The sequence below is a fragment of the Aulonocara stuartgranti genome (genome assembly GCF_965226115.1).
Source record: "Aulonocara stuartgranti genome assembly, chromosome: 6".
Taxonomy (NCBI): domain Eukaryota; kingdom Metazoa; phylum Chordata; class Actinopteri; order Cichliformes; family Cichlidae; genus Aulonocara; species Aulonocara stuartgranti.
In genome coordinates, this window is record NC_138944.1 from 18,953,676 (window position 1) to 18,968,678 (window position 15,003).

At 41.0% G+C, this 15,003-nt stretch overlaps 1 protein-coding gene across 1 annotated transcript; it reads left to right on the forward strand.

The window, feature by feature from the left end:
• The first annotated feature begins 3,856 nt into the window (after positions 1 to 3,856).
• rbpja (recombination signal binding protein for immunoglobulin kappa J region a) lies at positions 3,857 to 12,267 on the forward strand. Its single transcript, XM_082537852.1, has 11 exons — positions 3,857 to 4,121; positions 4,730 to 4,768; positions 4,892 to 4,987; positions 5,062 to 5,227; positions 5,890 to 6,064; positions 6,190 to 6,327; positions 6,417 to 6,529; positions 8,155 to 8,295; positions 10,507 to 10,662; positions 10,815 to 10,918; positions 11,007 to 12,267. The coding sequence occupies exons 1-11, from the start codon at positions 4,102 to 4,104 to the stop codon at positions 11,347 to 11,349; spliced, it is 1,491 nt and encodes a 496-aa protein (XP_082393978.1). The 5' UTR covers positions 3,857 to 4,101; the 3' UTR covers positions 11,350 to 12,267.
• The last annotated feature ends 2,736 nt before the right edge of the window (positions 12,268 to 15,003 follow it).

Below are 15,003 nucleotides of genomic sequence, written 5' to 3' on the forward strand. Positions count from 1 at the left end.
TTAAATCTTGGATAGGTTTGAATCCCAGTGACACTGACCTCAAATTCAGAGGTCATCTTTTTTGAAAATCATATGGGATTTTCAAATTTATACCACATGTGCATCTAATAGGAGGATGAGGGTGCCAGTATTTGTTTTAATACCCGATTCTCTTTATTTCAATAGTGGCAAAAAGTCAAGTAATTGGTACAATGATGTATTTATTTGAAGTGTGCCCTCTTTCTAAGAGAAGAAGTAGACCCAAACAAGGGCAGTAACAGTGTAACGGAGCCAACAGATGTTGTCATTGAATGGGTTCAGCACTGAGGCCTGTGTGGTTGTCTTGATCTATGAAACACATAGATAATAAATTGGACTGGGTTAAAACACCACTGCACTCTACAGAAAGCGCCAGAGTCTTCTCTATTTTCTGAGGCGGCTGAGGTCTTTCAACATCTGTCAGGACAATGCTCGGGATTTTCTGTGAGTCTGTTGTGGCCAGTGCCATCCTCTATGCTGTTGCATACTGGGGCAGCAGGTTGAGGGTCGCAGATGCTAACAGACTCAATAAACTGATCCACAAGGCCAGTAATGTTTCCATGATGGAGCTGTATTCCCTTAAGCTGGTGTCAGAGAAGCGGATGTTGTCCAAGATAAGGACAACATCATGAGGACCTCCCACCCAGGCCATGATGTGCTGGGCAGTCACAAGAGCACGTTCAGTGAGAGAATGGGATTACCCCAATGCACCACTGCACGACAAATCATTCCTCCCTGTACAACCTGCACAGTACACACTGCAATAGTTACAACCTTTTACATATCCTCTACATTGAAAGTAACACGGTTTTACAATTTAGAGTAAAATGTCAGTCATCTATATTTTATCTGTGTAATATTCTGGATATTTATTATTGAGCTCTTTGTATATGTTACAGCTATTTCTTATATTTTGTAACATATTGCATTATTTAATTTAGTTCAGTCTGTTACTGTTCTTGTTCTCTTGGAGCAACACTAACCACATAATTTCCTTAGGGGTTAATACAGTATCCTGATTCTCAAATGCATTTGCTCTCCTTTTTCCACATCCACCACTGATCTCCCACATGTGAACTCCATCCATCCATCCATTCGCTTCCACTTATCCTTTTCAGGGTCGCGGGGGGCACTGGAGCCTATCCCAGTTGTCATAGGGCGAGAGGCGGGGTACACCCTGGACAGGTCGCCAGTCTGTCGCAGGGCCAACACACAGGGACGGACAACCATTCGCACTCACATTCACTCGCACATTCACACCTAGTGGCAATTTGGATTATCCAATTAACCTATCCCCACAAGTTGCATGTCTTTGGACGGTGGGAGGAAGCCGGAGTACCCGGAGTGAACCCACGCAAACACGGGGAGAACATGCAAACTCCACACAGAAAGACCCCGGCCTGATGGTAGAATTGAACTCAGGACCTTCTTGCTGTGCGGCAACAGTGCTAACCACCGTGCCACCGTGCTGCCCCACATGTGAACTCATCTTTTGTAATGATGCGCTGCCAATCTACTAAAATCTATATTATTCTATTAATGATCCTGCATTAAGATGTAACTGAGGAAGAGCTACTCTTCCTCAGTTTTTCCTGACACTTTACACAGTGTGCCTGAGAATCACAATTTAAATGTGGTGATGTATCCCATATATCTAAATCCAGCTGCCTTACTCGCTATTACAACACAACACAACACAACTCACTGATGTCTTCACAGACATCTTCAACATATCACTCATCCAGGCTGTCGTCCCCACATGTTTTAAAGCCACCACAATCATTCCGGTTCCAAAAAAGTCATCTCCCTCCTGCTTTAATGACTACCGTCCTGTTGCACTTACTCCCATCCTGATGAAGTGCTTCGAACGACTAGTCATGCAACACATCAAGACTGTCCTGCCCCCCTCCCTGGATCCCTTCCAGTTTGCGTATCGGCCCAACCGCTCAACCGATGATGCCATCTCCACTGCACTCCACTCAGCACTCACACACCTGGACAAAAAAGACTCATATGTTCGAATGCTGTTCATAGATTTCAGTTCAGCATTCAACACTATAATCCCCCAACAGCTCACTCAAAAACTGGTCCAGCTGGGGCTCAACACCTCACTGTGCAACTGGCTGTTGGATTTCCTCACCGGAAGACCTCAAACAGTACGGGTCGGCAGTAACACATCCAGCACCATCATTTTAAACACGGGGGCCCCGCAGGGATGTGTGCTGAGCCCCCTCCTCTTCACTCTGCTGACCCATGACTGCACTCCATCATACAGCTCCAACCTCTTCATCAAGTTTGCGGACGACACAACGGTGGTGGGTCTCATTAGCAACAGGGATGAGACCGACTACAGAAGTGAGGTGAGACGCCTGGCCACGTGGTGTGCTGACAACAATCTCTCTCTGAATGTGGAGAAGACGAAGGAGATTGTTGTGGACTTCAGGAGAATGCACACCCAACATGCTCCTCTGACCATTGACGGAGCGTCTGTGGAGAGAGTGAGCAGCACCAAGTTCTTGGGTGTGCACATCACAGAGGATCTCTCCTGGACGTACAACACCACAGCACTGGCCAAGAAATCACAGCAGCGTCTCTTCTTTCTCCGCAAACTAAGAAGAGCAGGAGCACCAGCCCCCATCATGCACACTTTCTACAGAGGCACCATCGAGAGCATCCTGTCGAGCTGCATCACTGTGTGGTTTGGAGCCTGCAATGCGTCCTGCCATAGAACCCTCCAACGCATAGTGAGAGCTGCAGAGAGGATCATTGGTGTCTCTCTCCCCTCCCTCCAGGACATTTACAGCACCCGTCTCACTAAAAAATCCCTTTGCATAGCGGCTGATCCCACGCACCCAATGCAAAGCTTCTTCAAGCTGCTGCCGTCGGGGAGGAGACTGCGGAGTCTCCAGGCCAGGACCAGCAGGCTGAAGGACAGCTTCATCCATCAGGCTGTCAGGAAGCTTAACTCCCTCCCGATTCTGCCCCCTCTCCCCTCTCTCCTCCACGGTCTCACTGAACTCTGTCACACACACTCACACACACACACTCTCTGACTCACTCACTGGCCTGCACCAGTTACCAGTCACTTTGTGGAGCATTGGACTGCCATTACCTCATAAGACTTTGTGTTACACTATCTCATACCGTACATTACCAAATCTCCATTTGCACTATTTGCCTATTTGCACTACTCTGCCTGGTTTGCACTCAATGTCATTTACCCTTATATTGTATATTGTATAGCTTTCTTGTTATATGTAAAATTGTATTATATTATTTAATTTTTTTTACTTTAAAATATTTTACTTGCATTTTTAATCACTCTTATATTTAAATGTTCATTTTCTATTTTATCTAGGGATTGAGAGTAACGAAGTTTCTATTCTCTGTATGTCCTGTACATGTGGCAGAATTGACAATAAAGTTGACTTTGACTTTGACAAGCGGGTTAAGCAATCTTTGACCCTCCTTCTAGACTACGTTATTGTAGATATTCCCTCTTGGCCTCTTTTACTTGTAACAGGCTCTGTGGAAGCATCTGCATTCACTGTGATTCTCCACTCTTCCCATTTAAGGTCTGTGCTTTAATCTTCCACTCTCCCATATATTTCCAGTGCTGTAGTTCATATAACACATATCTATCCCGTGGCCGTGTTTCTAGCTCCTCAGCACAGAAAGGTGCAGCCTGCTTCGTTGCTCAATAAGCGTGGGAATCGAGTTACAGCGCGCGCGCCCTGTGGGAAAAAAACAGAGCGAGTTGTGAAGGCGGTAGATCTCGCGATAAAACTACCCTTCCTTCATGCGTGTGTATTGTGAGAGTTTTTCCGTTCTCGCGCGACGCTGCAACTTTCCCACGCCTGTTGTTGTGGCGTCTGCCCTCTGCCCGTCGCCCCTCCCTCGCCCTCTTCTCACCCCCTTTTGCCCCGTCACTCTCCTCTCCCTCCCTCTTTCGTTCCCTTCTTTTCCTTCCAGTCTGCTTCTTCTTCTGTTGTGCCGTTGGCTTTGGTCAGGGAACTGGGGGAGGGATCTCGCGATTGTTGGGACTTTTTTTTTTCCGGGGGGGGGGGAAGAGTTATTCGGAAGATGGCGCCCGTTGTAACGGGGTAAGTGCAGAAATTTAAAGCTGTATGTTTTCAAAACCTGACTTTTTATTTGGGGAAGATATTGGCAGTTGGTACTACTTTTTTGGTGGGGGAGCGATGTTTTTCGGTGTTGTTAGTAGGCATATCACACATAATAGTACTACCTTGTGGCACGGTGCGGGCTCAGTTGTGCAAAACTATTCTTCGAAGTATCGCCTGCTTTCTATACAGTTTATTGAACTGCCCTATCAAGAAAGTTTCAAACAATTTCAGAAACTTTTTTTGCCAGTTTAAGTTTTTTATTTTGGCTTAATATTTTTTAAGAGTTGACTACATCAGCATAACACCCTCAGAGAAAACTGCAACTTTGTCAGATACTGAAGAAAGAAATAAAATTTGGCTTAGCTCATTAAAACAAACGATTCCCATTTTGTTCAAAGGCTTTCTTTCTTCAGCGTTTTTCCTAATTTTCTTCTAATCCAAAAAACGTTTAAAGAAAATCACATCGCCTCTATTAAATCTGTTTTCTTACATACTCTCCCTCAAGCTTATTTTACGTTTCTGCTGCACTAACCCCAGCACTAAAACCACGTGTAAAAGACTTTTCCCCTGATGTTTTTGTTTTGCAGGAAGTTTGGTGAGCGACCTCAGCCACAGCGATTAACAAGGTGGAGTGTGAGAAACACAGCCAGCTGTTCCCCGTGCAATCTTAGACTTTATAATCTAGGGGAAAAATGATCATGTCATTAAAAAGTGCTCTAAAAGGTTTAATGCGTTTCTCCACATTGCAGGGAAGCCATGAGGAACTACTTGAAGGACAAAGATGATCAAACGGTGCTCATTCTACACGCAAAAGTCGCACAAAAGTCATATGGCAATGAAAAAAGGTTTGTGTGGCACTGCTAAGTTTCATTGTGTTTAAAGAAAAATGTCTCACTTTACTTCTTCTTGTGCCACTTAGGTTTTTCTGTCCTCCACCGTGTGTATATCTGATGGGCACCGGATGGCAAAAGAAGTTGGAAAAAATGGAGAAGGAGGGCTGTACTGAGCAGGAGGCCCAGCCTTGTGCCTTCATTGGAATTGGCAACAGTGAGCAGGAGATGCAGCAGCTCAATCTGGAGGGCAAGGTGGGTAGTTATAATGGCACTACAGATTCAGTGATTTAGAGGCTAAACATCTGTGTCAGATAGTTGCCTTGTTGACTGCTATCAGGAGTTTGCTTTTTCTGAGATAAGATGACTTCCATCGATGGCAGTGCCTGATGTTTGTCTGCTGTCTTATTAATTTTCCTGTGTGGGATCCAGTTACAATTTGTATGATTAAATTTGTGTTCAGTTTGTGATAAGAGGTTGACAGATGTTAAAATGGTTCTTTTAAGTGAAGATTTATTGTCTCCCTGACAACACTCTTCACGTTGGATCTTTAAGATAGAGAAGAAAGAGATGTTATCTCTTTAGATCAGCTTTTGATTATTTTCTCAGCCGATGAATAAGCAGGTCGCTTGCTTTTTCTCAGTGCTCCATAAGTGCTATGCTAAGCAAAGTAACAGAAGTAACCACAGGGGTCAGATATACAGATGCTTTGCTGTGTAATTTCCCCTGTTGGCTGCTGCAGAAACCATGAAAACCAGAAACCAACCTTATTAACCATGTTCACGCTGTAGCTGATATTACTGCACATCGGCATGTTTTCGCATTGCACAGATGCTGCTAATGAGCCTGTTCTCCAGTAGGAGATATGAGAGAAGCAAAAATAAAAGTCCCCTAACCTTTGTCTTCTCCCCGGGTAGCACTTCTGCACAGCTAAGACGCTGTATATCAGTGACTCAGATAAAAGGAAGCACTTCATGCTATCTGTAAAGATGTTGTATGGAAACAGTGCCAACATTGGAGTCTTCTTCAGCAAGAGGATCAAGGTCATCTCCAAGCCCTCCAAGAAGAAACAGTCCTTGAAAAATGCTGATTGTGAGTTGCTGGACACACATAAATCGAAGAGTGCTGAATGGTTTCACAACAGCTTGATGTTTAAGTTGGATTTGAAAATGATTTTCTTTTTTCAGTTTCACTTTCTGTTTTTTATTCCCCTCCAGTATGTATAGCATCTGGGACAAAGGTGGCCTTGTTTAACCGCCTGCGTTCCCAGACGGTCAGTACCAGGTATCTCCATGTGGAGGGGGGAAACTTTCATGCCAGCTCTCAACAGTGGGGTGCCTTCTACATTCACCTCTGTGAGCTACACTTTTTTCTTTTATATCGTGTAAGATTTTAAATAAGAGACATTTAATCTTTTTTTAAATTGTTATTTTCTTTTATTTAGTGGACGATGATGAGTCTGAAGGGGAGGAGTTTGCTGTAAGAGATGGCTATATTCACTATGGCCAGACAGTCAAATTGGTTTGTTCTGTGACTGGCATGGCCCTGCCAAGACTGGTATGTGGCACTTTTTTATTTCTGTTGTCTGTTTGTGAGAAAATGAGCTGCTTGTAGTGGCGTCCAGGTGTCACTGTATCATACAAATGAGTGATTTCTATAAAAGAAAACACACAAAAAAGGGTATTCCCTGTAGCCTTGCCATAAATTACAAAATTAAATATAGAATCCAAAACTGTAAACAAATTTAATTTTGCTGGACAGCTGGCCAAATTCACATCGGAGTCTGTTGACTCACCTGTAGAGCAAAGCCTCAAGTGGCCAGTCAAGGAACTGCATTTCTATATTGGCAGAATAACAGTGGGGATTTGGGGGGAAAGAGAGCAAGGACCAGAGAGGTGATGATAAAATGAAGAATGATGCAAGTTTGACAGCGTGGGAAAGCAGAAATGACAAAGAGATTAATAATAGCAGTAAAAGCCCACACAGTCTAAATCAAGGTTTCCTAACATAGTCTGACATTCATGTGTGTGCCCAGTAGGGCTGGGTATCGTCACTGATTTCTAGAATCGATTCGATTCCGATTCACAAGGTCCCGAATCAATTCGATTCGAATCAATTTAAATCTTGGAAATTTTGCCTCAGACAGTCAGAAATATTATAATTCAGATCAGTACATTTACATATTTTTGTATCTATAAAAAGGAAGCTGACACTCGCAAAACTTTATCAAAGGTGTAAGCAAAGTAGCTGAAGATAAAACACAGAAAAACATGAAGGTGGTTTTCCTGGCCTGGGATTTTATAAAAATATTCTGCAGTACATCAAAAACGAAAGAAAACCATTAATCAACATATGAACATTACCTCTGAAGTTACAGGGGTTTTATCAGAGACACAGCTAAGTGTTTTGCATTTTGCATAATTTTAAAAAGTTTACATTTGTTCAGAAGCCTATTGAACAGCAGAAATGAGGATTTATTTTCGGTAGTAAGTAAAAGGGAAAAAAACAGCGGCCGACAGCGCTGTAAACAACGGTAGACTTGTGCGTAACAAGCAAGCGAATAATGCAGAAAACAGATTTTTAGACGGGAAACTGTTCTTGAAGTACAGAGAGAAAGTGAGAGAGAGCTGTGCATGAAGTGTGGTTGAAGCAAAACAGCAAAAGTCAGAGGGAATTCATGACGTTTTTTTTAATTTTTTTATTGAAGCGTAACTCTTTTGCTGCTGGTTCGGTCAATAATGTTTGGAGAGAGATAAAACTAACAGCTTTAGAATCAGCGCAAAAAGGGCGTAAATACAAAGCGCGGACCCGCCGAAACATCGGTATCAGCGAGCTGTCGGCTTTCAGCCCCGACCGTGTCCGTGCCGTCGGGTGAGAAGGCGACATCTCACTGATTCTGGTCCGTCGGCGGGTCCGAGCTTTGTGTTTACATCTTTGTGCAGAATCTGTGTGCCTGCTCTCATTTACTGTTTTAGCTGTTTGGTGGTTCTTGAAATTTTGTGAGGTTTAACCTGAGATTCTGGCATTTCGGGCAAAATAAATTAATATTAAAAAAATCGATTCAAGATTTTAATGAATCGATATCACGTTATCCAAGCCAGAATCGATTTTAATCGATAAATCGATTATCAAAACCCACCCCTAGTGACCAGTACTTACAATAAGTGTGTTATGATCCCCAGATCATTCGAAAAGTGGACAAGCAAGCAGCTTTAATGGATGCTGATGACCCGGTGTCCCAGCTTCACAAGTGTGCCTTTTACCTGAAAGATACAGACAGGATGTATCTCTGTCTATCACAGGAGAGGATCATCCAGTTCCAGGTGTGCAAAGTCTGACACACATAGACATGTATATATTCAATTATTTCAACTTTGTTTTTGTGAAATCAAGTTATATTAGAATTTTTTTGTGATGAGCAGGTATCAAAACAGTAATAAATTGCTGCTGTTGCTAAGGAGAGGAAATCTGCCAGTAGTGCCGTTTGGAGTATTTTCTTGTTGAAGGGTGACTATGGACTGACTCAAAATCCAGACTGATCCAGAATTAAACAGGTTTGAAGTATGTCTAAAGCAGAAGTAAACATATTTTTTGAGTTTGTATCACTAAAGAAAAATGCAATAACCACATGAATTATTCAGCTGGTAAATGCAGCTAGTAAATCTGAATTATTAAAAAAAAGAGAGAAGTGCACAAAATTAGGTCTTGATATTAAAATTAGGATTGGAAATCAAGAAGAAATAATCAGCATTCTGTGCTCTGAAATGTTTAAGGCATATCTGTAGTGCTGACTTGCAAGCTCTCATGTCAGCTCCACTGGAGTGTGGTGTGCTACTTACATTAACATAAAATCGCAATTTATACATAATAATTTTATTGGTGTTCTTAAGGAACAGTTACTATGGGCTGAATTGCCAACTGCAGTCTGTATTCTGTGACTAGTAGTGCTGATGTCAATGGGTCAGGATGATTCATTCCTCAGAGAAAGTTAGTCATGTGTCCTAGCCTATTTCAATAAATATAGTTTTCTGGTGTAAAATGATAACTGCAAAGGTTGATGTTGGTGTTGGTCATCAGGTCTTTGTCAGTGTGGATCTCCTTAAAACAAACCCCTTCTTTAGTTCTTCATTCTTAGGAAGTTTAAAAAAGTAGGCTGAACTATTTTGCAATTTCTGCAATCCATTCTGCAATCCAAGGAAGAGCAGCTGCAGTAAAGGTTTTGAAAGCTGAAGGTGTAGCAACTTCATATACAGGAAGACTACTGATACTTATCCCCTGTAGCATTTATAAGTCTTAGGTTTGGGGCAGGATTCATGCTAAGGCTTGGTGAGTATGTTGCTGCGATGCTGACTCTAAAAATTGATTAAATAATAGAAACAAGCGACTTGTTTTTGTTGTTATTATTATTTTTTATTATTTCTAACAGTATAATGACTTAAGAAAACATTTGTGGTTTTGCTTTTCACAGACTTTTTGGAGCATTTCACTACCTGTAAATATTTGGGTTGTGAAATGCAGCCAATAGAATAGTCAGTAAAATGTTTTATGAGCTGAGTAACATCTTTTTAGTACTTAAGAGAAAGTCCTAACTGTTTTACCAACTCCTCTCCAAGCCCTTTGGTTTTTTGGTAATGTCGCTACATAAAGAAGAGTTGTATCATACTGTATGAAGGCATCAGGAAAAGCACAACCTATGACCGCATTTTAGAATGTAATGTTGAACTTACATTACCTTTTTGACCAGGACCGTGAATACCAAATGTTGTCAAACATTTTGACAAATGTTTTAATGACTGTGTGAATAATATTTAACTGCCACGTTTTCCTTCATATATTTTGTATACAGCAGGTAAAATGAGAACTGAACACGTCATCAGTTTTCAAAGTAAATATATTTCTAAAAGTGCTGTTGACATGATATTTTCACCAGATGTTGGTAACAACCCATCCAGTCTGACACATGCGGACAAATCAAACCATAGATGACCTGCTGTGTGTTATATGTGGCTGTTCCTACTTTTTTTTTTTTAATGTATCTATATACTACTGCAAATAATCAGTATATAGTTCAGTTAAAAATATAGGTAATTATTACTGAAGGTTTTTTTTCTTTACAGATAAGAGTTTGACATTTTTATTTTCTTATCCAGAGAAATTGTAATTTAAAAATAAAAACTATGTATGATTTTATTTGGCATGGGGCTACCTAAGAGTTTGTTATTAGAAACATTTTGGTTTTAGTTTTTTTTGGTTTTGTTTTTCTTGCAAAGACAGATTTGGTCGTATAAATATAAACAGTGTTGGTGTGTTTGAAACAAACCAATAATTAGAAGAATCTGTTTGTCACAGATAAATATTAATAGAGCTGTTTTAGAGCAGTACTTACAGCAGCCATTTGTATGATTTGAGCACCAGTTTCTAGAGTTAAACATAACAGTCCGAGCCTCTATCAGCCACCATGATGGTGCCTGGTTGGACATAACTGTACGGAATTAAAATTAATTGTGTTTCTTTTGTTTTGTTTTGTTTTTCAGGCTACACCGTGCTCCAAAGAGACCAACAAGGACATGATTAATGATGGTGCTTCATGGACTATCATTAGTACTGACAAAGCAGAGTACACCTTTTATGAGGGCATGGGCCCCGTGCCCACACCAGTAACACCTGTCCCTGTGGTTGAAAGCCTGCAGGTACACATACAGCCTTTTCCGGGGAAGATATGCTCTAGTTACCAGCAAACACGAGTGACACTCTTGATACCCAAGTATACGTCTCTTTTGTTTTTATTCAACCACTATGAATCTTCTAAGACTTGATTGATTTTATGTTTGTCTCTGTCCAGTTAAATGGTGGAGGAGATGTTGCTATGTTGGAGCTGACAGGACAGAACTTCACCCCTAACCTCAGAGTTTGGTTTGGAGATGTGGAGGCAGACACCATGTACAGGTAAATATGTCTGCGAGTGTTAACTTTGTTCCCGTGTGTTTTCATTTCATTTTTTTTTAAGCCTTGTCCCATCCGCTTACTTCCTTAGATGTGGGGAGAGCATCCTTTGCGTGGTGCCAGACATCTCTGCCTTTAGGGAGGGTTGGCGCTGGGTGAGACAGCCAGTTCAGGTCCCTGTCACGCTGGTTCGCAGTGATGGAATCATCTACGCCACTGCCTTGACCTTCACGTATACCCCCGAACCAGGGCCAAGACCTCACTGCAGTGCTGCTGGAGCTATTCTGCGGTCACACAGCACCTCTTCATCATCACCCGCATCTTCATCCTCACCTTCATCTTTGATGGGTGTGCTTGGGGATGGCCACGGAGCCTACAGCAGTAGTGACTCTGGCATGTCGTCTGGGACTTCAGCTATGTCGGTGCTGTCATAGTAAAACGTGTTTTGTGATTGTGCTCTCAGTGACTGAGTGAGAAAATGTGAGCATGTTCTCCAAAGAGGCTCATGGACCTGTGAAGAATTGCACAGAAGCTAAGAAGTTCTTTGTTAGAGGAACTGTGAAACTATGAGGAGGAAAAAAAGACAACTTCAGAAGCAAGAGTTGTGATTTCTGATTGTACTGTATCACCCTCTTGTGGATTGATGTGGACATATCATAAGCTCCACTCAGAGTAACGTGATATCTATGCTCTTCATCTAAAAGAAGGTGAACTATCTAACTCCCATAGCAACATCATTTGTAAAATAACCTTTTTGTTTTGTTTTTATATACTTGGCAGGTTTGGAAGCTACTTTAACTGCTTTCTTACTACCAGCATTATGTTTGCAGATGAACACAAACTTGTAATTGCATTGAGCAAGGGAAAATTTGTAAGAATAACATAGTTTTATGGACCAAGGAATATTATTATATTATTTTATTCATATTGTATTTTATAAGTTTTTTCTGAGGTACATTTTTGTATGATACACTGCATAGTAAGATCAGTTTGTTACCAAGATAGTTTTTCATATTGTTGCCTCCCATTCCTGTTTTCTCTCAGTTGAGTCAAGATGAAAATTGCTTTTCATGTGTGTAATAGTCAGACAACAGCTTCTCACCTTTTTCTTTTTTTTTTTAAAGCTTACTTGCTGTCGTTAACAGTTGAGTGTGTTGCAATGAAAAAGAGTCAGTCAGTCTTTGGAAGCACTTTAGAAAATGAAGATATCTCTGTCTGCTTGCAGTTATTGGCTTGGCTGTTTTATGTTTTCCAGGCCACTGAACAGTTTTGGTTTCTCTTTTATATCAAAGATGAAATTTTTAATGAATGTAGAGTGTGTGTGTGTGTGTGTGTGTGTGTGTGTGTGTGAGTGAGAGGGAGAGGGAGAGGGAGAGAGAGAGAGGGAGAGAGAGAGAGAGAGAGAGGGAGGGGCAGGCCTGTAATACACTGTCAGTGTTCTCTCTTTAATGATTTTGCTCTTTTTGTACTCTCTGTACTGGGTCTCAAATCTAAACAAGCAGTTCCTCCCGTTACCATAGCAATGCATACAGCAGCAGTCATTTTTTTCTCCCACATATAAGTGAAGCCTTTTATAAAAAGTGTCTTATCGCTTGCATATTTTCAGAGAAAGTCAAGAAGCAAAGGAGGAATGTCAAAAATGTCTTGCTTTCTTGAAGAGCTGATCTTTAGTTTGAGCTGAGATTTAAAGGGTTTTAAAGTGAGCTCATGTACTGGGGGAAAGAAATACTATCTCTTCCCAGTAAACCAATTTATCATTAGTGTCATACTGATGCTGACCTTTTGTTGAATTTAGTTTTTTCAAACAATGCCTGAACAAAAGTTCAGCAGAGCTAATAGTCATCTTTGGCTGCCCTTTGGGTCATTAAGTGATGAGGTTGATAGGTTTGTAGCTTGAACCTATTCGCTGGAACGTTGAAGACAATATAATTACACAGCAAGCAAGACACGAAGTAGGCAAAGTTCTTGTTACTCATGCATGAGGGAGACCTGCCTGGAGCCAAGTGTCGTTCCACCACTTGACTTCTGTCAGACTCTCAGCCAGGTTCCCCATAGCACTCCTTTTATTGTGATTACATGAATATGCATAGGGTCATTAACATATAACATCTTACATAGGTATACATGTGAACAAAGAATACTGTGTGTGGGGGGGGGGGGGGGGGGGGGGGGGTCAGAGTGTGACCCCATAAACGACTTCCCAGAGGTACAGGATAAAAGTTTGAACAATCATACCAAGGTGGTAACATCCTAGTCCTACAGGATCTGACTTGCTTAATTTTGTACAAGCTGACAAGATATTATTGCATTATGCTGTTATGCTGTATAAGTTGTAAATGCGTTTTCATGGCAATAATAACTAGTTTAGTACCAGTTATACCAAGAATAAGAGATAAGAAGAGTGAGACGATGAAGAGAAGGGTACGGGTAGGAGAAGAATTCCCAGTGTGAATTATTTGTTTCAAGCCCTGCATGAACAGTCTTGAGTCAAACCTTCCTGAGACTGTTCTATGTGGGCTTTCCTTGTTCTGTCTGTATATGCATGATTCTTTTTTTACTTGGTGCTCTGTTTCAAAGACATGTTAGCTTAAATTGAATTATTACTTATTTCAAAATAGCTGTTGATGTGACAAAAGGTGCTTCTAGTAAAGGGTTAGACTGTAAAAACAAAGTGTAAATGTCCCTTCTGTGACCATCCTCTAAGCATACAACAACTGGACTCATCCGGTATGTAAAATAGGTGAATCATCTCTTAATTTCTTCCTTTCTTTCTTTTTCCTTTTCTTTTTTTTAAACACTAATGATGAAATTAGAAGCTCCAACTTTAATTGCCCTAAAAAACTGATGTCTTTGATCCTTCTCTTGGTCTGCAGGAGCAGAGGTATTTAAGATATTTGGAAATATACCTACCTGATGAAATATTTAATTGTGAATTACTGCATCACCAAGTCACAATATCCTGATTCAATTTTCCTCCAGTGTCCATGTCTTGGTGAATTGATAATATCAGTATCTGTGCATAATCTTGATGAATATGTATGCACTCTTTTCCTGTTTCTGTCTATCATGTAACCAAACATGCTGTATACTCACTTCCTGCTGGGGCCTGCTTAGACACTATCCACTGAAGCATGCTACCCAGGATAGAGGTCAAATCTGTCTGACTTATTTTTAAACTGGGAGCCGTATTGCTGGAATGAAACCTGACACTTTGTTGCGGTTAATGTTTGTGTGTTTGGTGTGTATGCCTGTGTATCCGTGTGGTCTGCTTTGGTCCATCTCTCTTCATGCTTCTAGCAATGCTTTTACTTTAACAAGAGTGTGCATCTGAGCATGTAATAAATGGCATAGCTACATATAGACATCATTAATGAACAGCTGTGCAAACATTGGCAAAACCCTTTCAAATAGCTTGAAGAATTCCAATCACAGATACGACTCCCTCGCCCAGACAGTCAGGCGATGATATCAGGACAGCCAATCATTAGCTGATCTCAGGAAATACTTCCAATAGTGAGATCTATGGGATTTAATTGATCCTCATCCAAACATTAAGGGTTACACTCGACAGTGTACAGTGTATTATAGCGGTTGTCCCTACCTTAACGAAAAGGAAACTAACTCTGACCCCCATTTGTATGGCTGGGAAATATGTTAGGAAAACGAATTAAGAGGCCCCCATGCTGCAAATGGAGTGAGGGGGTGGAGTTCTGAGGAAGAACATGACATCTCTGGGAAAGGGCTGCAGGGAGAGAGAGGCCAGGGAACCTTTTGTACGACTAGTTGGATTATAAAAATCAGAAAACAGATCAACCACCATTTAAACTGCTGTGCCTTTAAGTTGTAACTGGATTGTTTAAAAAAAATAAAATAAAATTGTATCTCACCCAGGACCACAGGACCATTTATTCTGATGATTATATCACACTGAATATGGATTTATTATATCTGAATCAGATGTTTTGATGTTGTTTTTGTCTTTTTCCTGGAATATCACGCGCAAGTTTGAAAAACTTTGATTAATCCTTTTTGTGTTTGAATTACGCTTCGATTACAACTTTTTTATATATCATTTTTACCCACCTAAA

What these genes read in the sequence shown, in the direction of transcription:
- rbpja (XM_082537852.1), top strand. Translation starts at nt 4,102, where the DNA reads ATGGCGCCCGTTGTAACGGG. An exon ending in AGCTCAATCTGGAGGGCAAG is followed by an intron (nt 5,228 to 5,889) that starts GTGGGTAGTTAT and finishes CTCCCCGGGTAG; the next exon opens with CACTTCTGCACAGCTAAGAC. An exon ending in GCATGGCCCTGCCAAGACTG is followed by an intron (nt 6,530 to 8,154) that starts GTATGTGGCACT and finishes TATGATCCCCAG; the next exon opens with ATCATTCGAAAAGTGGACAA.